General features: G+C 38.1%; 2 protein-coding genes and 1 pseudogene across 7 annotated transcripts; 1 reads left to right on the top strand and 2 right to left on the bottom strand.

Annotated features, from left to right (window-relative positions):
- Positions 1 to 5526: 5526 nt before the first annotated feature.
- On the top strand, positions 5527 to 10601 carry LOC132044095 (uncharacterized). Of its 4 annotated transcripts, none has more exons than XM_059434584.1 (5): positions 5527 to 5854; positions 5964 to 6039; positions 6432 to 8478; positions 8671 to 8815; positions 9725 to 10601. In XM_059434584.1, exons 3-5 carry the CDS (start codon positions 6484 to 6486, stop codon positions 10369 to 10371), a joined length of 2787 nt encoding a protein of 928 aa, XP_059290567.1. In that variant the 5' UTR covers positions 5527 to 5854; positions 5964 to 6039; positions 6432 to 6483; the 3' UTR covers positions 10372 to 10601. The 4 variants fall into 4 exon arrangements, with proteins under 4 accessions (XP_059290567.1, XP_059290565.1, XP_059290566.1 ...); XM_059434582.1 differs by having other exon boundaries at positions 5527 to 5795; XM_059434583.1 differs by having other exon boundaries at positions 5527 to 5791.
- Positions 10602 to 10897: 296 nt separating this feature from the next.
- On the bottom strand, positions 10898 to 11666 carry LOC132044098 (dynein light chain 1, cytoplasmic-like; annotated as a pseudogene).
- A 1304-nt stretch (positions 11667 to 12970) lies between these two features.
- On the bottom strand, positions 12971 to 23590 carry LOC132044097 (F-box protein CPR1-like). 3 transcript variants are annotated; one of them, XM_059434586.1, is made up of 3 exons: positions 22284 to 23590; positions 21971 to 22046; positions 12971 to 13264 (listed from the first exon to the last, which is right to left on the bottom strand). In XM_059434586.1, exons 1-2 carry the CDS (start codon positions 23513 to 23515, stop codon positions 22004 to 22006), a joined length of 1275 nt encoding a protein of 424 aa, XP_059290569.1. In that variant the 5' UTR covers positions 23516 to 23590; the 3' UTR covers positions 12971 to 13264; positions 21971 to 22003. The 3 variants fall into 3 exon arrangements, 2 of the variants coding, with proteins under 2 accessions (XP_059290569.1, XP_059290571.1); XR_009412027.1 differs by having other exon boundaries at positions 21971 to 23590; XM_059434588.1 differs by lacking the exon at positions 21971 to 22046.
- Positions 23591 to 24000: the final 410 nt, after the last annotated feature.

The following is a 24000-nucleotide window of genomic DNA, read 5'->3' on the forward strand; positions in this document are numbered from 1 at the left end:
TTCACCGATTTTTCTTAAGGGATGAAGATGATTAATAAGTCATCTTATCCCACTTATATAATTCATCCCATGGCCCTATGGCCCTTTACTTTATGCCACATAATGGCCATTTTCTGAAATAATAGTTTCCAAATTTCACAACCCCCCTAATTCTCATAAAATGTCTAACTTTCCATAATTCACTTTTGACCCCAAATTTTTCTTATTCCAATTTTACCTTTAACACTCCATGCCAATGAAAAGATGAATATGCAACTTATGCACTTTTAACAAAATCGAAAAAAATTACAACCTTGTCCTTAACTTGTCGCAACCGACTTAGAATATTCCAACGTACAAAGTACGGGGTATAACATCCTTTCCTTTAGAACATTCGTCCTCGAATGTTCGACTAATCGCGTAGGGTCTTAAGGATCTCGGTTTAAACTTTTCTTCTTGTAATTCCCTTTACTCAACTTGTAACATTCTAGGCACGTTATCTCGGGTCGTCTCTGTAATCTTTAACTCAAACCCTTAGTATTCATTCCATAGCTTGTTTTTCCGTTTCACACTTGCCTTTATATTCTAACTACGTAAATCATATCATAGGAGCTGACATTTGACCGAATGCCGAGGAACGTACGGCCCGATCCATAAATAAAATAATAATCATATATCACATCGTATCATCGTATATCATATCATATCATATCAGATTATCATATCATCAAATCATCGCATACCATATCACATAACACATACGGTCCACAATGGGACCGGACGGACGTTTTTATGGTCGCCCTCTGTCTCGGCGCCGCTAACACATCATACTCGAGAAGATTCCATGTCTCCGAGGAAATCGAACATCCGCGGTCAATGTCGCAGCCCGCGGTCAAATGTCCAGCGGGTAGTATCACATATCACATACCGCGGTCAAAAGTCCAGCGGTCAATATCACATATCACATCGGGAACCGAACTAAACATCCCACTAAGTCATAATCGACCATCCTGACCTCTCGGAATCGACGGATTTTCAAAAAAGGTCTGTTTACCCAAAAGTCAACTATTGGTCAAACATTTTTCACTTTAAGGCTCTATTTGACGAAAGATATCATAAATCTCGCCCAATCATCTCGGGAACCGTACCACCCATCCCCGCAGGTCAAAATCGTACTAATAGGGCTCGGGGAAGGGTCAACGGGGGTAAATGGGTCAAAAATGTTATAACGACCAAACGGGTCGTTACATTCGCGAAGAACAAACTTTGCACCACAAAACCAACAATAAATATATGCGCTAAGAAGACTATAATTTTCTCATACGACCTCGAAATTTGACGATTCTTGTTGCTATGGTTCCGAAATCACGATACGGATCTATTAATTCTATCAAAACACAACTTAAAGCTAGTTGCTTAAAGTGATATCGTTTATGCTCAAAACGACGTCGAAAAATCAAATACGGGCGCGCCACAACGCAAATCCATCTGAAACTCATTGGAATCTAACCAAAACTTGCGGACAAGTTCAAAATCATCATACAAACGTATTCGAACTTTAAATCATGAGTCCGGGTTTGTTAATTTGATTGTGGTGAACCCTTAACTTTCAATTCTACTAGAATGCAACTCAAGTGTCTGAATCACCTGCCGAGCCCCTCGGGGTTCGTCCAAACTATCCAACTAAGTCATAAATCACCATTCGGGCCTATGAAAACTGTCAAACCTCGATTCCAACTCCGTTTACCCCCAACGTTGACTTTCGTCAACTCTTATTTTATTTTTTCTAAATCCTCAAGTCTTTGGTTTTCTTCTTTAGTACTCATCTGATTGCCTCGGGAACGTTCAAACCATCCTTCTTGTGATAATAGGCATGTTGAACCTACAAGAAGTGTCATTTGGGGAAAAAAATGTTGCAAATGCTCAAAACGATCGGATGCGTCGTTACATTCCTGGTACCCCGTAATCCTAATTAAAGATAGGATTATAGCGGCCTATGAAACAACGCCCCACGTAGAGATGGCTGGAACCCCAAAATGGTTCTTTCTTTATTAAGTCATCGAAGTAGAAGGAATTTCCACTTGTGTAGTGTCTGTTTTTTCTACGTAACTATATGAAAGCGATGTTGGTACATTTCATCTTGCTTTTTTCTTGATTTAAATCATTTATAGCTTGCCACCCGAGGGGCGGTTGCCCTTAACATTAAAGAAGTCCACATGGTACAGCAATTCAAATAGTAACAACTAACAAGTTCAAAAAATTTCCTTTTTGAAATAATTATTGCATGTTTGCTGTGACAGTAAATTTTGGTTGGTAAGGATGTTTTCTTCGAGTCGAGCTAATGGTTTTTATCTTTTTACTTTTGAATAACTCCTAGTATATACATATATTTTTCGGGAAAGGTCATATATACCCCTGTATTTTGGGAAATGGTCTACATTTACCCTTCTTTATACTTTTAGGGTAAATATACCCTTGCGGTTATATTTTTGGGCTAAATATACCCCTGTTGACTAACAGACCTTATTCTAAGATTAATTTGCGTCTAAATGTCTACACGTAGTGTTTTAACCCGATCCCATTTACCTAGTTAAATTAATCTCATCCCACGTGTTTTAATCTGCCGCCATTGGTGATACCTTTAAGCTCAAGCAACATCCTTCTTCCGTCACACTACACCAGAAATCACCCACATTAAGCTCCTGCAGAGAGCAGTTAAGTTATTACACGTCTGGCCTTGACTTTGTGGAAACCCACTCCCATATTTGTCTTAAAGATTTGCATAATCCCTCGATCCGTTACCAGTTCCAATCCACCTTATCTGCAAGACATTAAGAAAAGGCTTAATAAAGAATTATGAATATAAATCAAGCAACCAGTTTCCCGCTAATTAAGTAATATAAATCGAGATTTTTGTGTTTGTGTGTAAGTGCACACACTTACACACATAAAAAGAAAGACAACCGTCTCACTTTTCCTCCATAGCTAGCATTTCATTTCAACACCAAAAATTCAAACTAAAATTATAGCAATAACTTTCACAAATATCTCGCACTTCTTCTTCTTCCACCAAATACCGGCAAAGTCGAATTTCTCAAGTTTCACTTTGATGTATGTTTTTTCTACTTCAAATTTGATTCTTTTCCAGGTATGTAACGATATCAGATTCGAACCCATCTCTTCATTCCTTTCCTCCATCTCCGCCGACAAATTGCTCATCCAAAAATAATGTCTCCCTTCTCCGGAGCACTACAACGACTCTCTCTCACCACACCGCTCCAAACACTGTCCCTTATTGTGGCAGTGACGAAGGGGAAAGGAAGCCGTCTATGGAGGAAGGTAAGGAGTTTGGGTTAAAATTAAAAATTAAGGCACATGGCAGTCATTGGTGTTAATCAGATTGATTAGAAACTAATTGGTCTTTAACAGTGGAACATTAGTGGTCTGTTAGTCAATAGGGGTATATTTAGCCCAAAAGTATAACGAAGGGTAAATGTAAACCTTTTCCCAAAGTATGGAGTATATATGACCCTTTTCCGTATAATTTTTTGGGTACTCGTCCCCTGTACTTCCTATGAAGTATGAAATAGTAAGTAATTCTAGTATGTTATCAAACTGCAGCTTTACATCATGCTCTTCATAGTTTGTATTGATTTCACCATATTTAATGTTTGGCCAAACACTTTAATCTGATAATTCTTCATATGTTTTAATTTCTTCTTTATGTTTTCGTTGGATGGAAGATTAATTGTTCAGATGTTAAGAAGCTACAAAATTAATGTCAATAATTTAATCCGACTGTTACATGTCGGTGGGAGTTCAAGAAAGACTACGGAAGCAGGACTATTGAATATAGTTGAATAAGCTTTATATAGTTCACAATCATGCTAATTAAATGTCATCAACCACTCAATCTTTTATCTTAAACGAGAAAGTACTAAATGCAGGGAAAGAGAGCGAGAAGCATGCCACATTCTCTAAAATCAAAATATCAATAGGGATTTTTTTTTAAAAAGAAATTGTTTGCATGAGAGTGGTGAGCTTTACGCCCACTTTAAGGGGTTGTTTGGTAAGCTGGACATGCATAAATAGTCTTGGGACAAAAATTTAGTATTGCCTTATTCGGGGACGGAGCCAGTAAGAGCCGAGGGGGTTCATTCCCCTTCGGCAAAAAATTACAATTTATATACAGCGTTAAAATTATTATTTATGTATGTATATATATATATATATATATATATATATATATATATATATAGTAGATGTTGAACCCCCTTAGCTTCTTTATGTGTTTACTTCTTTACATTTTTTAACCTCCTTAGTAAAAATTTTGGCTCCGCCACTGGACTTATCCCTTGTTTGGTTACTAATCCTAGGATAAGTTACACCAGGATTCAAATAGTATCGGGATAAGTTATTATTGTCAGAAGATGGAATAATAGTACCAGAATTAGTTATCCCAGTATAAAACCCTAAAAATGACAAAACTACCCCTTAGGTCCCTCAAATATTTTTTCTACTAAATAAGGTGGGGATATTTTTGTAAACAAATAACTTCTTCTTAGAAATTATGCAATGCATGTTATTTTTAATATAACAAATCAAACCGTCAACAAGAAATAATATCAAGATAATTAATCTCAGCATAAGTAATCCCAACATAAGTTGTGTTCAAACCAATCGGCCACTAAGTGTAACATTAAGTTACAGTTACGACCACCTGGGGATATGATAGGATGGTTGAGATCACCTTAGATGAGATGTCTCGAACTCGAGTCTTGATGGGAAGCGATTTAACCCCTTAATATGCCTGCTCGGTGTGAATTTGAATTAATTAAGCTAAACAAAAAGAAATTTAATGGATATAACTCTAATTTCATGATATTAACAGGGTAACAGAAGAATAACTTGATTCCAAATGGTTAAACCAAACAAACAAAGAAAGTGTTGGAGATTTAAAAAATATTATTATTGGGGCAGAGAATCTAAATAATCCTCCTCAAAAACAGTTCCTCGCACAGAATATGTTCCAAGCACAAAGAAACAGTTAGGCAACATATATTTAACGGAAAAGAATTTTCGGAAATATGCCATCGAACTATCGGAAATGGTTCATTTAAATAGTTTGGCTCATTTATTAGGAAATGGCCATCGAACTATAGGAAATGGCTCATTTAGAAAGTGATATTTTGGACTCATTTATGCCATCGCTCGTTACCAAAAAATTTTTTATTAATCGGTTTATAACATGACACGTGGCCTCCAATTAGAGGTCTACGTCGTTCAATTAAACCGAGTCGATTTTAAATACCAAATTAATAAAAAATTTATGATATTGTAAAATCGGCTTTAATGAAATATGGCATGGATGAGTCATTTTTATTAACGAGCGATGGCATAAATAGTGTTATTGATGAGTGGCATAAATTTCTATAGTTTGATGGCGTAAATGGTTTTCTGTAGTTGATGGCGTGCGTAAATGGTGTTCCGATAGTTGGATCTTTTTAATCTTTTAATTAAGTCACGGGCATTTTCAGGGTAGTTTCTCTTTGTAAGTAACTGCACAGACTCAGTATAGGTGTCTCTTTCCAATGTATGTCTGTGATCCAATGCCTTTCAGCTTCTTAACTCACATGTATACAGTATCTTTCTCAACCACCACTCACAATCCACATTTAAATCTCTCTCTTCCTTTTTTTTTTTTTTTTTTTTTTACTTGAAATTCTAAGTTCTTGAAAACACATGGACCTTGGAATCTTTGTTTATTGATAAAAGTAATTGTCATTGAAAGTCAAGATTCACAAGCTATTTTGTATGTGGGATCTGAGTTCTTTCTTTAATCTAAACTAAGATACGGGTCTAGCTAATTATGTAGGTGAGAATTACAGAGGAACAGTTATTGTGTTCATCATTTGGTGTCCCGTCTTAGCTCAATATTTTCATTTGGATTGATGTTTGTTCCTTTGTCCTTCATTTGCACTTAGATAGCGGTTGAAGGTGAAACTATCAAGTTTTGATCAAAAGGGTGATTTTCCTTTACCACAAGTGGCAACAACTCAGGTACCTCATGTTTTGGAAAAACATTTGATTTCTTTTTCTCATAGAGTGCTTTTAGTGTCTTGTAGATTTGTCATTTGTGTTCTTGTTCAGATCCATTGTCTTTTTATTTACCATTTGCGGCTTCTTTTTCTCTTGCCTTACTTGTCTATTGTATTCTTTAATTTATTATCATAATATACTTCACTAAAAGGACACTGTCTGTAATCTGAATATTTTAAAAGGAGATGAATTTGCTTAAAATTGGAACATTTGATATTTGTCTAGTCATAGACGGCAACTAGTTCTTTATATTTTCTTCTGTCTGCCTACATCCGCTTGGTTGAGATTTACTAGTTTATGTGACTACATTTGGCAAATTCTAATCGCATAAACTCGTTTTTTTTTTTTTCCAGAATTTAAGTCCCTAACTGGCTTGTTCTAGCTGAAAATTTTGATTAATAGAATATGCCTCCAGACAGTCTGAGATCAGCTGTATACAGATCCTTTGTCACCTGTGATGATCCCAATGGTGTCGTGGAATGTAAGACAGCCAGAAAATCTAAGACTGACCATTCAAAAATGGAAAAAAAAGTTGTAAAAGAAAGAAGATGCAACCATTTGAATGAGTCTTGTTCATCAGAAGGGAGAGAGAGAGTCTGCAAAGATGATGAGTTATATTCTTCATCTTCCTTCCAGCTAATGGAGGTGTCCAGAGAAGCTCAAAAGCTGAACCAAGTGATCGACTCATGGTCTAAGGGTGTGACCTTTGAAAGGCATTCCAAAGATATTGCAAAAGATTTGTTGAAAGGAGCTCTTGATTTACAGGAATCACTAGTGATGCTAGGAAAGCTGCAAGAAGCTTCACAGCATATGGCAAAGTTGAAGAAAAAACTGAAAGATAAGCCTGTGAAAGATGGAATAGCCATTGAAAGAACCAAGTCTGAAAGGATTTCAGATCACAGGTTTAACAGGCTTGAGTTTCAGAAACCAAGATTTTCTGTTGATAGGGCTTCCCGGGATTGTTTTGATGAGCTTAGGGAAGTGATACGAGACAGTTTTACTAGACAAAATCTGTTGCCACCAAGTTGTGCTTCAGACTTTGATACAAGGAAAGCGGAATTATCTCCAGATCTCCCCTTTACCAGCTTCACTAGCTCAAGTGAGTCGTCCTTCGAAAAGGCTTGTTTTGGTAGAAGAAAAATGATTATATTATCGGATGTCCCATCCACTAGCTCAAGCCAGTCCTCCATGCTTCAATCCCAAGAGGTTACCTCTTTTGATTATTCCCCGCCACCAGACGGGCCTAATTTAATTGCCAGACTGATGGGTCTTGAAGAGATTCCTAGAAACCAAACTACCCAAAAGCACTTCGAGGTTGTCAAGCAGGGAAGACCTATATTTGAATTAGATTCACCAAAAGCAAAGAAGCCAGCATTCATCAGTCAGAAGGTGGATGCAAAAACAAGAACATTGGATGAAATAATTGAAACCATGCATTTCAAGGGGCTTTTGAGAAGCAAGTCTAATCACGGAACTCATCAATCTAGTGTTTCAGGTTTGTTAAACAAGTTTGTTGATGATTCTCCACCCATTGTGATCATGAAGCCTCTGTATGCTCCAGACTCGCACGGTGAAAGGTTTCCTCCCTGTAACCATGAAGAAAATCGATCAGGCACTAGAAACACAACTGAAAAATGGGATGTAAAAGAAAAAAATTCCCCTGAAAACTCTGATGATCAGGAAGGAGCATTGAATTTCACCATATACAGGAAACTGCAGAAAGGGAAAGATCAAAATAATAGATTCAGCAAAGAAAAAGGGCGGAAGAATCATGGTGAAGCACCTGCAAAATCAAGGACTCTTGAAGATCTGATTCAAAGGAAACAGCCCAATTCAAAAATCATAGCTTCTTCTCCTGGAAAGTATCCTGTAAAATCAAAGACTTTTGATGTTCTGAGTCAAGAAAAACAGCCTAATACAAAGATTAGAGCTTCTTCTCCGGGCAAGAATCGTGGTGAAGCACCTGCAAATTCAAAGACACTTGAAGTTCTGTTTCAAGAAAAACATCCTAATACAAATGCAAATACAAAGACTGTTGAAGTTCTGATTCAGGAAAAACAGCCTAATACAAGGACTAGAGCTTCTTCTCCTGGAAAGACCCGACAACCAAAGAAAGAAACAATTGAAAAAATAGAGGATGGGAGTCAACGAGTAGCTCCTGCTATAAGAAACTCTAGAGAAATGAAAAATGTCAAAATCAACGCCAGTGCTAAATTTCAGGACCAAAGCAAGATGAGCGCTATGAAAGTGAAAATACCAGAGAGAAAGCCATTGGTTACACAAGCAAAAAGTACTATAGCAGACCCTAAGCGCATCACAACCACTGCATCTCATAACTCCAGTAAGAGGAAGAAGAATGTTAATGCTGACAAGTCCGTCAAGAGTACCCCCATTGCTACGGTCAGTACATAGTTATAACTGACATTTCTGAGTTTTAACTATCTTTCTTCTGGAAGCAATGTTTCTCATCTTTCATGTTATTATTTATTGTCCAACTTCCTTTCTATAACACAGATTTAGGGGACACTATTCTGTAGATTTTGGTCCAATTTCTTTAGTACTGACCCAGAATAATGGAATCTATTGATACAGATTGACAACACGGAACGCAAGGATGAAAATGTAGAGAGGGTGCAGGCAGTAGAGAAAGACACAGATACACCCATAATCAAATTTACATCCTCAGAAGAATTTCAGTTAGAAAAAGTGGCTGATATCTTTGAGAATCTTGTCACCGGTAAGGCACTTCATTATTTTGCCAGTTTCATGCAATCGTTCTGGTGATTCTAGAAACATTTTTGCAATTATTCATCATACATGGCTTGTCAAGTAACTATTTCCAGGGAATAACTTTTAAGTGTTGCAATCTGGTTAGATATATATCCCAGACATTGTTCAACAAGAATGATATTAGCTTCATATCTAAGAGACCAAATATGAATAGTATTTATATTCTTATTTTGCAGCTTAGAATATTTTCTTTCTTCTTTTGGGAATAGCAGTACATGTGACAATAATGTAGTAGTTTAGTAGACAGTGCAGCAGCTTTGTATAACCAGAACACTAAATGAAAGATCTGGCGGACTCAAAAGCTTCCATAGAATCTCTACATATATATGTGGTTGACAATGAGGAAGATGTTCCGATATACTTGAGAAGCTACAAGAAGTTTGTAGTAAAACATATGAATTATTTTATCTTGATAACTCAATTCTTTCTGTGTGAAAGTTCCAAAATCTGTAAAGAGATAGATTCTGCTAGCTAGACTCTTAGAGAACAAGCGTTGAATAACCTGCTAGAAGTAATTGAAGTGGTTTAATGCACTTCAACCTTTTGAAGCCACACAAGCCACACACAGAGTGTTATAATAATTATACTTGCTCAAAAAAAGCTTGTTCACTAGTCTGCTATGTGCACATCTGCCTCTTTCTTCTTCCATCCCTTCAAGAACCATGATAAATGGATGACAATCTGAAAAGCTGTTACACATGGAAGTAACTACTTCTAGTCATCACTCAAGCAAGCTCCAATATTCCTTTATTTATGTTAGAGGAAATAGATTCTGCACACGACTAGTGGTTGATACAAGGAGATTTATATGTTGCCATGTTGAAAATATTCTAAAATATTACTTCTTCTATTGCAGATAATAGTGCCAATGGTGAAAGTTTCCCTTGTGAATCTAGCGTTCCATCAATCCAGTGTGTCAGTGACATCAAATTAGTGGAGCACACTAACTGTAACATCAATCTAGACTTCACTGAAAATGAAAACTTCAACTCCGGAGCCACTACAAGGTATTTACTGTTGAGCAGTGAATCGTTCCTCTGTCGGTCCGAGGAGCTTTTTGAAACAGATGCGTGGGAACCAACTGTATGGCAGACAACTAGTGTGGATCATGACATCGCTGATAACACACTCTTACTTGATTGTGCAAATGAGTTGTTAGAAAATAAAAGGTCTCAATGTGCACTGGCAGTTGATCCGTTATCACTGAAGGCCATTAAGATGCGAAAAAATTCTATATCGTTTGACAAGTTGGTGAATGAAATTTGTGACGGAATTGAAGTTTTGCGAAGTTACAATAAGGATGCTGGCAAGGACCTTTCAGCAGATGCTCTTTATTCACTGCTAGAAAGAGATCTATGGTGCAAGGGCGTGGTCGGCAGTGCATGGAATCTGGGTTGGAGAACTGGATTAACTAACAATGAAGTTGAACAAGTGGTGAATGATATTGAGAAGTATCTTTTAACTGGATTCATCGATGATCTGTTGACTGACTTCATGCTATAGCCTTAGTACATATTCAGTTCGGCGATTTAGGAGCTTGACTTATATAATCTGTAAATAAGAATATTCTTATTCAGTAGAGGAGTTGAAAAGAAGCTGAGGTTTCAGACTAACATAGAGTTTAGTAGCTCAAATTACATTTTAATGCTGAGTTGATCTTGAATTTGTACATTTCTTGCTGATATAGTTATATAAATGTAGTCAATGTAGATATGTGATTTGTTTGATTGCAATTTCAAAGCTTGATCAGCTTTGTAGAGTTTGTCAAAGGAACTAGAAGTAGCATGTGCACCACAATCTTTATTAAGAAACCAGGTTTCTTCAGTAAAATATATGTTTGGTCGTTGAATTATAAATTTGCTGGAATGTAAAGAGTTGTACAGAAGGATGCAATATCTGTTTTGGTTGTACACCTGCAAAAGGTTTTCTTTTCAGTTCGTGGTGCTTCAGGGATAATGTTTGTAAACACAGTAGCCACTATGGTATTCAGGCTAAAGAAGCTAAAAAGCACTAACATGAAATGCTAAAGTTCTTAGCGTACATAATCCTTGTATAGAAATTCAGATAGTTGCTCCCTTAAAAATGAGAAAATGAAGGGACTCCAGAGCAAAATAAACAAAGGTTCCTTGGAGTGAGTGATGAAACAACCAAAGCTTGAGCCCACCACACATTGCCATCCAGTCCCATATAACTTGTCAAATTCCTGTGTTTAGATCAACACAACAAATCAAGATTGAACCCAACAAAACTAACAAGTAAATTAGATTACATTCTTGATATGAGCAGCTATTGAGGTATAATCATAGACATCGTATACATCAAGACCTTGAGAGGCAGAAGCCATAGCATGCATCTGCATCTTCAGTGGCATGTCTGTCTCCTTTATCTTCCCTTTACCTTCCAGCATTCTTTCTTTCTTTCTTTCTGAATAGTTCTTGCTAAAAGGAAAAAGAAAGTGGCAGAATTCTTGATTTGGAAAACTTAATATAGGACTAGAAACTTCCTTATCTTTCAAAGTATTTAGTTTTGACTGAACTTTCTTTAATTGTTCAACTCGTGGGGTAAACGTCCGGAGGGCTTCTGTGAAGTTTCACATTGGCACGTATAATCCTAACATAACATTTTGTTGTTTTCTTCTACATTCTTGACCTCTGCATAATGCAACTAATATAGTTATCTTCAAAATAAAATGACACCACACTATTTTTTTTTTTTTTTTTTGGTAGAATAGATAGATAATTCGTATAAAATAAACGGAAAAAGGTTAGATTTATCCTTGTACTCTCACAAATAAGCTATATTTGCCTTTGTTACCCAACTTTAGGCCCATATTTGCTCTTTTCATCCAGCTTTAGGGCCATATTTGCCCTTGTACTCAACAAAAAAAATCATATTTATCCCCACTCCATTAAAACCCCATGTCCACCTTAATTTTTCTGTGTGGCGCCTATGTAACTTTTATTTCAGTTGTTTTCCCAAGTCATAGTATTAGAATATCGCAAACTCGAGTAAATAATATTGTATATTGAATGTGTTCCCCTCGAAGATGTTCCAGTAGGTTTATCAAATAAACCCACCAAAATTCAACAGGAGGAATATTGCTATAAGGTACTGCTTTCATCCCCAAGGCATGGCTATTTCAGTTGCCAAAGAGTCAAACTCCAGACCCCTTATTTTTCATTCACATTTCACAATTTGCATTATAAAAACAACGGGAAAGGATCAAATATACCCCTATACTATTAGAAATGGTTTAAATATACCCCTCGTTATACTTTCGGTCCAAATATACCCCACATAAAATTGGTCAAAATATGGGAGGCTATAGAGGATGGACTCAAATCAGGAAGGGTTACAAATTTTGCCGCATTGCACATTGCAGACTTCGAATAAAATCTGTTCATCACAGCTTCGCCGGGTTCGCCAAAAAGAAGAAAGAGGACGGGGCTAATGTCTCATATACCCCCAGTCGCAAAATAAGAAGACGAGCGAATCTCATTCCCCTGTCAGAACTTACCAATCACCACCCTCTTAACAATTACATCCCAGTTCCATATAGTCCAATCCCCGTTTTCTATGCACAACCAAATTACCAAGCACCTTCCCCAGTCTTCCAGACTCCTCAACCAAGCTCCCAAGCATCTTCCCCAGCTTATCAAACTCCAAAGCCAAACTACCAGGCACCAGCCCCCACTTACCAAAGTCAGCAACAAAGCTATCAACCTGCCGCACCTAGCTACCAAAACAATCCACCGCCCAATGCATACAATTTGCCTCGTCCCAGCTTCGAGAGAAACCAGCCCATCCACTCCGTTGGTTGAAACCCAAACCCAATTGTTGGAAAGATTAAGTGCAGCCGGTATGATCCAACCGGCCGCCCCAATTGATATCACTTTCTAATACACTTCTTTATTTAATTTACCTAAAACATATAGGGACTGGAGACTAGATGAATTCAGCAGCATACTTGAGAATTGCCTTATTTAATTCACTTTTTCAAGGTCCAGTTCGTCAACCATCTTGTAACCCCATGAAAAATAATACGGGGTAAGAGCATTTTCTACAATTTCAATAACCTCACAATAATTAAGGCCAGCAAAAGTTTAGATCAACAACTTAAGTGAACCATTCACTAAATCCATCATGCAGCCTTACAATTACAAAAGCATGACAAAACTAACAGATTCATATAAGCACGTCAAGATGGAAAAGCATATCTGTAAATGCCATACAAGTCGGTCATCAGCTTTATCGACTAAAAACTGATATCAAAACATAAGTATCAACTATTTACATCAAAAGAGAGTAGGAGGGATATTGGAGTTTAAAATCAAAATAGACGAAATGTGCCCTCCTTCATTGTCCAGCTTCATTGTTTCACCATCAAAAAGGCATCCTGCCAAAACAGAAACTAATTCAGGTACTCTTGAATGTGTCTGCAATTTTAAAATTTCTGTTTTTCTTTGGGAAGTGCTGGAGCACGTCACATATTATATAACCGTATTAACAATTGGTACACAGTAGAACATTGCCACCTTCTTTCCAATCCCATCAGTTCTCCTGTATATTTAATTTAATGCTCATCAAATAAGTCATAATCTATATTCAGCCAACATTAAGAGTGGCATCGTGCAACACGGTAAGGAGCAAGATTTCCATCTTGGCCTGGATAGCATAGTCAACCTCACAACTCGCAGAGAAGTCACAGTTAATCAAATTTAAGATGCTTCATAATTCTCTTTGTATTTTAATAAGGAAACTACAATTTTTTTTTTTTTTTGGAAATATACGTTGCATACTGATAAATCAAAAGAAGACAGCCCGAGGATGAGGTCATTGATGGAGTAGAAATATAACAGGAAGCTGGATGGGGAAAATGGAAACTGACGGAAGTTTGAAACATGAGGAAAGACCTACTATCTTCTAGTTGATTTGAGTAAAGAAGTTCACCAATCAAACTCTTTGTCAAGATCTGTTTCCTCCAAATGGAATGAATATCATTTCCAGAAAATGCTCGTCATTTTTACCACTACTTCCAATTTTGCCTTCTTTTCCACACAACAACAACATACCCAGTGGAATCCCACAATGTGGGGTCTGGGGAGGGTACACTTGTGGGGTCTGGGGAGGGTAAAGTGTACGCAGACCTTGCCCCCGACCTTGAAAGGTAGGGAGGTTGTTTCCAAAAGTCCCTCGGCTCAAGAGAAAACAAGACAAAAGAGTCAGATAAGGACAAGCATATCAAAGCAATGCGAAAATGAGAAATAACAAGAGCGTGAAAGTCATGATAAAGCAGCCTGAAAAGACAAGACCCAACAAATATAAGCAGAAATCAAAGGGCAATAAACGATAGAGCAAAACTACGACTACTAGTGCGAAAGAATAAGCGAGACTACCTACTAGCCTTCATCCTAATCTGAGTCCTCCACAACCTCCTGGCTCCTATCTAAGGTCATATCCTTGGTAAGCTGAAACTGCGCCACGTCCTGTCTAACCACCTCTCCCCAATACTTCTTAGGCCTACCTCTACCTCTCCTGAAACTGTCCATAGTCAACCTCTCACACCTCCGCACTAGGGCCTTAAGTTTTGGTGGCCCTTAAGGGCAAAACTTAACACCCCCAGGTCAAAGACATGTGCTAGGAGCAGCAAACTCTATCACTTCAACAATTAACTGTTAAACATCAAAATAATGTGCCAACCTAAACATTAATACAAATTTGTGAGTTCCTATAATCAGCTGAAATTATGATCTAATATGAAGGATTTCATATACCATTCTTGATTCACCATTCATCCATCTGAATTTTATTTAGTCATTCGAGCTAATGAGAAAGGTTTTTTTTTCTGGGAGGGGAGATGGGTACACTGTCCCCTGTCTATCTTGGCATGGCACTTGGGGCAAATAGCAGATCACAAGACATATGCAATGGGGTACTGGAAAAATGTGAGAAAAGACTCTCTAGATGGAAAGTCAATATCTCTTTTTGGGTGGCAGATTAGTCCCCTTAGTTTTGGATGCCCTCCCAACCTATATGATGTCACTCTTTCAAATCCCTCCAAAGATTGAAAAGAGAATAGATGCACAGAGAAGAAACTTTTTGTGGCAAGGGAACAAGGTGAAGAAAGGTTTCAACCTGGTCAAATGAAAAATTCTTACCCTCAGTAAAAAGCAAGGAGGAAGCATCAGAAATTTCAGAAAACAAAACCAAAGTTTGCTCATGAAATGGCTATGGAGATACTCAAATGAAGATCAATCCCTATGGAAGAATGTAATCCAAGATAAATACGGACAGGAAGGCCCATGGAAGACAAAGAAGGTGGATGCAACGTATGAGGTCAATGTCTGGAAGACCATCAAAAACCTCTGGCAAGTTTTCAGTCACAGAATAAGCTTCCAAGTTGGTGGTGGGCGGAAAGATAGATGGCTAGGAAATGCCTTAAATCAGTAGCAAAAGGATAACATCAGGGAAGTTTGGGGTAATCATGGATGGGACTTAAGCTAAAGGAGGCCTTTAAATGATTGGGAGATAGACAGATATGCAGAATTCATCAACATCATAGCTCAAGTCACTGGAATTACCCTGACCCAAGACAGAATCTGGTGGAGTGGCCACAGTCTTGGAGTTTTCTCAGTAAAAACAGCATACCACATGCTAAATTTTGACAGCAATTTGAATTCTCAATGGCCATGGAGACAAATATGGAAGGCTAGCATTCCATACAAGGTGGCCCATTTTGTCTGGTTAGTAGCAAGGCAGAAATGCTTGACACAGGACAAGTTACAAAGAAGGGGAATGCAACTTTGTTCCATCTGGCCACTTTGTGGGAGAACTGCAGAAACAAATACACATTTGTTTATGCATTGTCGAGTGACTACACAACTTTGAGATATCTTTCTTGCTATGATAGGCCTGAACTGGCCAATGCTAATGAACTAATAGCAACAGAGGTTCAGAAATGGATAAATAAAGAGAAGTTATTCTGATATTTTAATAATAGAGAGACACAAGCATCTCATATCTCTTAGAACAATCTGTCTGCATACAATAGATAGTTACCATACAATCCTACATTACTAAGATGCATTATTTATATAATAGGATGACCCATAACTACTAAACTACATTTATGATAGGAACATATAACTTCTAGTAACTGTAAGAAACTGCCTAGCAGATAACTTTCAGTAACTTATTAAGTAACTGCTCAATCCTCCTGGATTTCTATATTTCTTTGCTTCTTCCTCCTTGAATAAGTATGAAATATACGTGGCTTATCAGTACACCCCTCCTGGAAAGACGACTTGTCCTCAAGGCGAAAATCTGGAAACTGGGCAGCTAACAAGTCATAATTTTCCCAGCTAGCTTGTTCGAGAAGTCGACCAACCCATTGAATCAACAACTCAAGTTGAGGATTGGCTGTTGGTGGTCTCCAACGATGATCTAGCACCTGTGCAGGTGAGAGAATGAGCTCGCCCTCATCATTTAATGGTAGTTCCGGCGGCTGGGAAGGAATTTCAGAACCAAGGGCAGGCCTTAAGAGAGAAACATGGAAGATAGGATGGATTTTGGAACTGGCTGGAAGTTCAAGCTCATAGGATACAGGTCCCACTTTACGAATGACTTTGTAAGGGCCAAAGAAACGAGGGGACAGTTTCGAAATGGACGGTTGGCCAAGGACTTTTGGCGATATGGCTGAAGACGTAAAAGGACAGCATCGCCAACATTAAAGAGAGATCTCTGCGCTTAGAATCAGCCTGTGCTTTCATCCTAGATTGGGCTTTCAGAAGGTTGTCCTTCATAAGTTTCAGCATAGCATCTCTAGTCAACATCTGTTCTTCAAGGTCAGCAATATTGGTGTCGCCACGATGATAAGGATGCAGCGGCGGGGGATCACGTCCATACACAATCTTGAATGGAGAATAACCGGTAGATGTGTGAAACCCGGTATTGAAGGAATATTCAGCCCAAGCAAGAAACTTACTCCATTGGCGAGGCTGGTCATGAGCAAAGCAGCGCAAGTATGCCTCTAAACAACGATTGACAACCTCAGTTTGGCCATCAGATTGAGGATGATAGGAAGTGCCCATGCGAAGGCGAGTATTACTGAGGCGAAAGAGCTCCTGCCAAAAAGCACTAAGGAAAACAACATCACGATCAGACAAAATTGAACGTGGGATGCCATGATGCCGGATAATTTCCTTGCAAAAGAGGCCAGCAACAGATTTAGCAGTAAATGGGTGAGATAAGCCAATGAAATGACTGTATTTACTGAAACGATCCACTACCACCAATACTGAATCAAATCCACCAGATTTTGGAAGGCCGACAATGAAATCTAGTGAAATATCTTCCCAAACGCGCTCGGGAATAGGAAGAGGTTGTAGAAGACCGGCTGGAGCAAGTGTCTGATACTTATTTTTTTGGCATATCAAACAATGTTGGACATAGTGCTTGACATCTTTCTTCAAATGGGGCCAATAAAAACTCTCGGAAACCCGTTTAAGAGTTTTTAAGAAACCACCATGTCCTCCAACATGAGAATCATGAACCTCAGCTAATATCTTAGCTTTAAGAAAAGAATCATCAGGAATGACCAGTCGGGACTTGTAGTATAAAAGATTAGATGATATCTGAAAGTCCGGTAGAGAAGTGGGATCATCAAGCTTCTGTAAAAGAAGTTCCTTTGTATAAGGATCTGATTGCAACTTGGCTTGCAAATTTCCGAAATCCATGGAAATAGGAACCACCAAAGCCAAAAGACTGGCAGAATGTGGCCTGCGAGAAAGAGCATCTGCTCCTATATTTTCACGCCCAGGCTTATGAATGATAGTGAAGTCAAAAGGCAGAAGCTTCAACAAAAGGCGTTGTTGTTCGGCTGTGGTAATCCGCTGATCCAATAAGAATTTCAGACTATAATGATCAGTTTTCACAAAAAAATGATGCCCCAATAAATAATGTTTCCATTTCTGTAAAGCCAACACCAAGGCTAAGAGTTCCCTGTCATAGGCGGATTTGATTCTGTTAGAAAAAGACAAGCCTTTGCTGAAGTATGCGATGGGATGATCCTTCTGTAACAAAATGGCACCAATTCCTGTTGTAGAAGCATCACATTCCACCGTAAAAGGTTGAGTAAAATCTGGAAGACATAAAACAGGAACTGAAATCAAAGCTTCCTTTAACTGGTGGAAAGCATCAGTAGCATCATCAGTCCAATGAAATGCATCCTTCTTAGTCAAGTCAGTCAAAGGACGAGCCAGCATGCCATAATGACGCACAAAGCGTCGGTAATACCCAGTTAAACCAAAAACCCACGTAGCTCCTTTATAGATTTAGGTAACGGCCATTCCAAGACAGCAGCAACCTTTTCAGGATCAACCCCCACACCGTCACTTGATACTGTATGACCCAGAAACCCGATTTGTGGTTGGTCAAATAAACATTTCTTGGGATTGGCATAGTAAGAATGGCTAGACAAAAGGCTAAGGGTTGTCCGAAGATGCTCATAATGTTGCTGGGAGTTAGGACTGTAGACTAGAATATCATCAAAGAAGACAAGGATGAATTTGCGCAAGTGGGGGCGGAAAAGATCATTCATGGCGGCTTGAAATGTGGACGGAGCATTAGTCAAACCAAAAGGCATGACAACATACTCATAATGGCCAGAATGAGTGCGAAAAGCAGTTTTAGAAATATCGGAAGGATTGACACGAATTTGGTGGTATCCAGAACGCAAGTCTATCTTAGAAAATATGGTTGACCCATGGAGTTCGTCAAGTAGTTCATCGATGTTGGGTATAGGGTATTTATCTGGGATGGTGATCTGATTAAGGCTACGGTAATCGACACACATACGCCAGCTACCATCTTTTTTCTTAACTAACAGGACTGGACTCGCAAATGGACTGGAACTTGGACGAATAAAACCAGATTGCAACAGAATAGAGACTTGTTTTTCAATTTCAGTTTTTTGGGAGAAAGGATACCGATATGGACGTAAATTAGGGGTTTTTGAATTTGGAAGCAAAGGGATAGAATGAGTGAATTGACGAAAAGGGGGCAGGGAATTGGGTTCTGAAAAGACATCATTAAACTCATTAAGGAGTTGTTGTATCATATGCGAAGTAGGGATGTCACCTGAATATTCGGTTGTGGCCACCAAGGATTGAAAGGATGCTGTTGCGAGTGTTTTCTGAGCAACTCCTTGCAACTTGTAATTTTTTCCATCTAATTGGAAGATTAGAAACATCTCATTCCAATTAGCTTGTATTGTGTTTAAGGAAGCCAACCATTTTATGCCCAACACAATGTCTGCTCCACCAATGAGAAAAGGAAAAAATCTTGTGTGATGACCAACTGAGGAAATTCGACTGACAAGTCCTTGCAAATTCGATTGCATTTGATAATGTCACGATTTCCAATTTGGACACCGAAGGTGGGAACATGCTGGACTGCCAATCCAAGTTCCGCGACAAGTTCTTCAGCCACAAAATTATGCGTAGAGCCGCTGTCAACCAACATCAGCACTTTACGCCCACAAAGAGTGCCCTGAAGTTTCAAAGTTGAAGCAGATTCTTTGCCCAAAATTGCATGAAAGGAGATTTCTGCCAAATCAGTTGGGGGTATGTCGTCATTCTGTTTACCTTCAACATTTTGCACATCGTTCTCCTCTTCCAGTAACTCCAAATGTGCAAAAGTCCCAGGTTTGCAACGATGACCAGGGCTAAACTTGTCTCCACAACGGTAGCATAGGCCTTTTTTCTCGCCGAATTTGTTGTTCAGAATTCAATTGGCGAGTGTTTGGAAGTGATGGTTGTTGGAAAGGACGTGTAACTGGTTGGCGGGATGATTGAAAATTAAACGATTCTCGAGCCGCTGGAGAGGAAGTCCCAATTGATGAAGGTCTTGATACAGAAGGCCAAGCGGTAACCTTACTGGACCGATTTGGTCCCAGTTTTCCTTCATATTCTAAAGCCAGACTCATTGCCTTATATACAGATCGAGGCTTGTGAATCCTAACGTCCACACGAAGGTCTTCTTTGAGCCCACTAAGGAAAACTCCAAGCAAACAGTGTTCTGGCCAATTTTGCACACGTGCTGCTCGTTTTGCAAATTCCTGCCTATACTCAAACACCGATCCAGTCTGTTGGATACTACACAAATGCTCATCTGGATTTTGAAATTCAGCGGGTCCATAATTTTCTTGCATAACTTTCACCAACTCATCCCAGTAATAAATGGTTCTTTCGCTGTTGATCCAAGCAAAAAGATCCAATGCATCTCCTTCCAAAGACATTGAAGCCACATCAACCTTGCAATCATCAGGTGTTTGATAATATTGAAAATACTTTTCTGCTTTCAGAATCCAACCTCGAGGATCTCCTCCCTCATACTTCGGAAATTCCATCTTTGTGTGCGAACGCCGATAAGTCTCTGGATGCCTCCAAGTGCTATCGACCTCACCCTCTTCCGGTAAAACTTTAGATTTTCCTTGCTGATTCTGACTGTTTTGCGCTTTTAATGCAGCAACATCTGCAGCCAAAGCATCTATGGCTTCCAATTTCGCTGCTATAGTGGTCCATTGTTGACCGATCTGATCATTAGTCGACATGATGGGTTCGCTGGTTGAAGCGTTGGTCCGTGTGTTAACCATGGCAGATCTTACTGCTCTGATACCAATAATAGCAACAGAGGTTCAGAAATGGATAAATAAAGAGAAGTTATTCTGATATTTTAATAATAGAGAGACACAAGCATCTCATATCTCTTAGAACAATCTGTCTGCATACAATAGATAGTTACCATACAATCCTACATTACTAAGATGCATTATTTATATAATAGGATGACCCATAACTACTAAACTACATTTATGATAGGAACATATAACTTCTAGTAACTGTAAGAAACTGCCTAGCAGATAACTTTCAGTAACTTATTAAGTAACTGCTCAATCCTCCTGGATTTCTATATTTCTTTGCTTCTTCCTCCTTGAATAAGTATGAAATATACGTGGCTTATCATGAACCCACTGGATTTGCTTTCCAGTTGGAAGTGGAACAGAAAAGGGGGGACAGAGGAGCAAAAGAGAAGATGGAGCTTAATCCCTGGCTGCATTTGGTTGTTTGGAAGGCAAGGAACTCAAGGTGTTTTGAAAACAAAAGCAATCCAATCCAAAAGATGAAACTTAGTTGCATTTTGCTTTTTAATAATTGATGTAAACAAGAGTACATAGAGTCTCTATAACAAGTTTTAGAGTCTCTATAGACTAGTAGACAGTTTTTCTAGCTTACTAGTTTCTATGCTTCTTTCCCCCTGTAATTATGGCTTAACAGCCCTTTTTGTGAAAAAAACTCATTTTTTTATAATCAGTAAAAATCTTATGCGAACATTTGATGGTTTCTCATCAATATTTCTTTTTTCTCTTCTATACATGACAAGCAGAGTGATTTTACGCGAACACATAATAGGAGGAGAGAGGGGAGAGAGAGAGAAGATAGCCAATTTCCAACTTAAAATGCAACAAAATTATTTTAACAGTAGCATGTTGACTATGTTAAGGAGTGAAGTACAAGTTCTACAAATTCCACTTTACCTAAGCATGCAACATATTTGATTCATGTTATCAAGCACTTAGAGACGACTAAACATATCATTCCTCTTAATATTGATGAGAACAAACGAAGATAAAGAACGTAACAAAACCGAGGCAATTTAATTAATACACTTTCAGTGTGGAAAGCTATAACAGGTACTTTCAGTTCTTTGGATTAAGCAAAGAAAATTATATGGTCGGACTATTCAATTGCATTTGGACCGCGTAACTTCTTTACATAACCTGTGTGATTATTTCTTCCTATTATGATCAGATATTTTTGCTACCCATCCAACCATCCTTGCCTAAACAAGTTTCTTATATACATGTAAATCACAATTTTAAGGCTAAGCTGCACGCTTAAGAGCAAATAGTAATTTACACCATCATCACGAACAGCGGAAAGAATTTCATAAGAGAAATGAAGTAATTCACGGACCCATGCTAGTTTGTTTAAGTATCGAGAGACCATTAAAATCTATTGTCTATAGGGGGAATAGAAGGTACCTTGACCCTCCAAATCTTCACCTCATTCATTGCTCAAAGCTTCAACTTGAACCCCTTTGAAAGGAAATCATCTCCTCTATCAAATCAAGGATAAAATAGAAAATTTCGCAAAGAAAGTTAACAAATACAAATAATGTTATAAGTTGTATAAGCAATCTCCCTCAATAGTGCTACTTCACCTAAATGTTAACAATGGTGCCCTGTTATTGAAACGAGTGATCCTAAAGGCTCTACTTGTAAAAGAAGTATAAATACGTAAAAACTATGCTAAATGCTAAAAGAAAGAAGGCTACAAATTAACGGAATGACGGACCTCTTCTTTCGGGCTTTCCTGTTTCCTCCTTTATCTTGATTATACTGTTTATTCAGATCACTTTTGTCATCATTGGAACCGAACTTAACAAGGCTTCCTAAATAAACATAACTATTGAAATGTAGAAAGCCACGTAACGTCCCATTTTGAGTATCAACAATCTTTATGGAGTCCCCCACAATACTAGTCCACAGGAATCGCCTATTATCTTGTTCCACAAGAATTTCCTCTCTATTCTCCGAATATGCAAGTGGGACCACAGTATGACCAAGTTGCTTATCTGGTTGTTCAAGTGATGCAACCCTAGTCCATGAGTCCTTAACTCCATATTCCTTCATTTCCCATACGTCCACATGATCCAAAACAAGATCCACATTCCCTGAGGAATAATCATAAGAATCCACAAAATACGTTTTATATACGCAAAGGGAGCCTCCCAACACGACCAAATTCACAATGAAACCCGTATCAGTATAACGATGACGAGGTACAAGTCCCCACTTTTCAGTTCCAAGATCAAAAGCAACAATCAGTGGTTCTAATTTATTGGCAGGTATCTCCATCTTAGCACTAGCAACCCAATGCAATGAACCATTTAGATATACACCTGGTTGATCTACATATCGAAGGAAATAAGGAAGTTGTTCATCAACCCCTCTCCAACAACTTGATTTCAAACTATAAACCTTTACATCAGAGCGAAAAGAACCTTTCTCAGAACCAGAAAACTGCACAATACGGACAACCTTATAATCATCATTGATAACATCATAACCAAAACCAAAACTAACATGGACAGGATTATCACCAATACCAAGAACTGGTAACTTCTTGTACTTTCCAGTAGAAGGGTTCCATAAAGCAATGTCATGCACAGTATTTGATATCAACAACAACCCATTACAAGAACCAACAACCTTTGTATTATATTCACTAGACAACAAAGGGTTGGTCAATTCTTTAGGAGTAACAACTCTAGAGTTGAGAGAATCAAAGTGTAGAGAGTAAAAGCAACGCTTTCCATAGCCATAATAATCAACCTTTCTCAAGATCAAGAAAAGGTTAGAATTGGCTGTTTTGAGTTTGAGTGAATAATTGAGATGCAAATTAGCAAACTCAGGACTATCAATAAGAGTGAGCCAGGATTTAGATACGCACTTACAACGTAAGACAGATTTAACGGGTAATCGACAGAGGATTTCGGCAACAACATCCAATGGAAAGTCTGACATTGTTAGAGTAGGCAAGACTGAGTTTTGGACTGATTTTTTGAACCTAATAAAAGACCGGACGGTTGTGAATATTGAGGAGGTTTCTTCTAGATGAGTCTTTTTCTGAATATAAAGGGTTAATACCATTTTTGGTCCTTCAATTATTAGTAAATTTTTATTTTAGTCCTTATAATATTTGACTAAGTATATTAAATATTTAATTAATTGAATTGTTCCACGTTTTGTCCCTTTGCTTATATTATTCACAAATGTATTATAATTACTAATTGCTCCACCACTTAATTACTCATGGATTATGTTACTTCCTCCGTCCCATATTGTTTGAAGGTTGACTAGTTTGGGGAGTCAAACAGCTTTTTCTTTGACTTAATTTTAAACATAGATTTTTCCAGTATTTTATAATAAAATTTACATATTTGAAAACTACATAAAAAAGTACTATAAGTCTGCATAATTAATAATACACAGTATATGAAAAGAGTTGG

The sequence above is a fragment of the Lycium ferocissimum genome, unplaced genomic scaffold (genome assembly GCF_029784015.1).
Source record: "Lycium ferocissimum isolate CSIRO_LF1 unplaced genomic scaffold, AGI_CSIRO_Lferr_CH_V1 ctg3506, whole genome shotgun sequence".
NCBI classification, from domain to species: Eukaryota; Viridiplantae; Streptophyta; class Magnoliopsida; order Solanales; family Solanaceae; genus Lycium; species Lycium ferocissimum.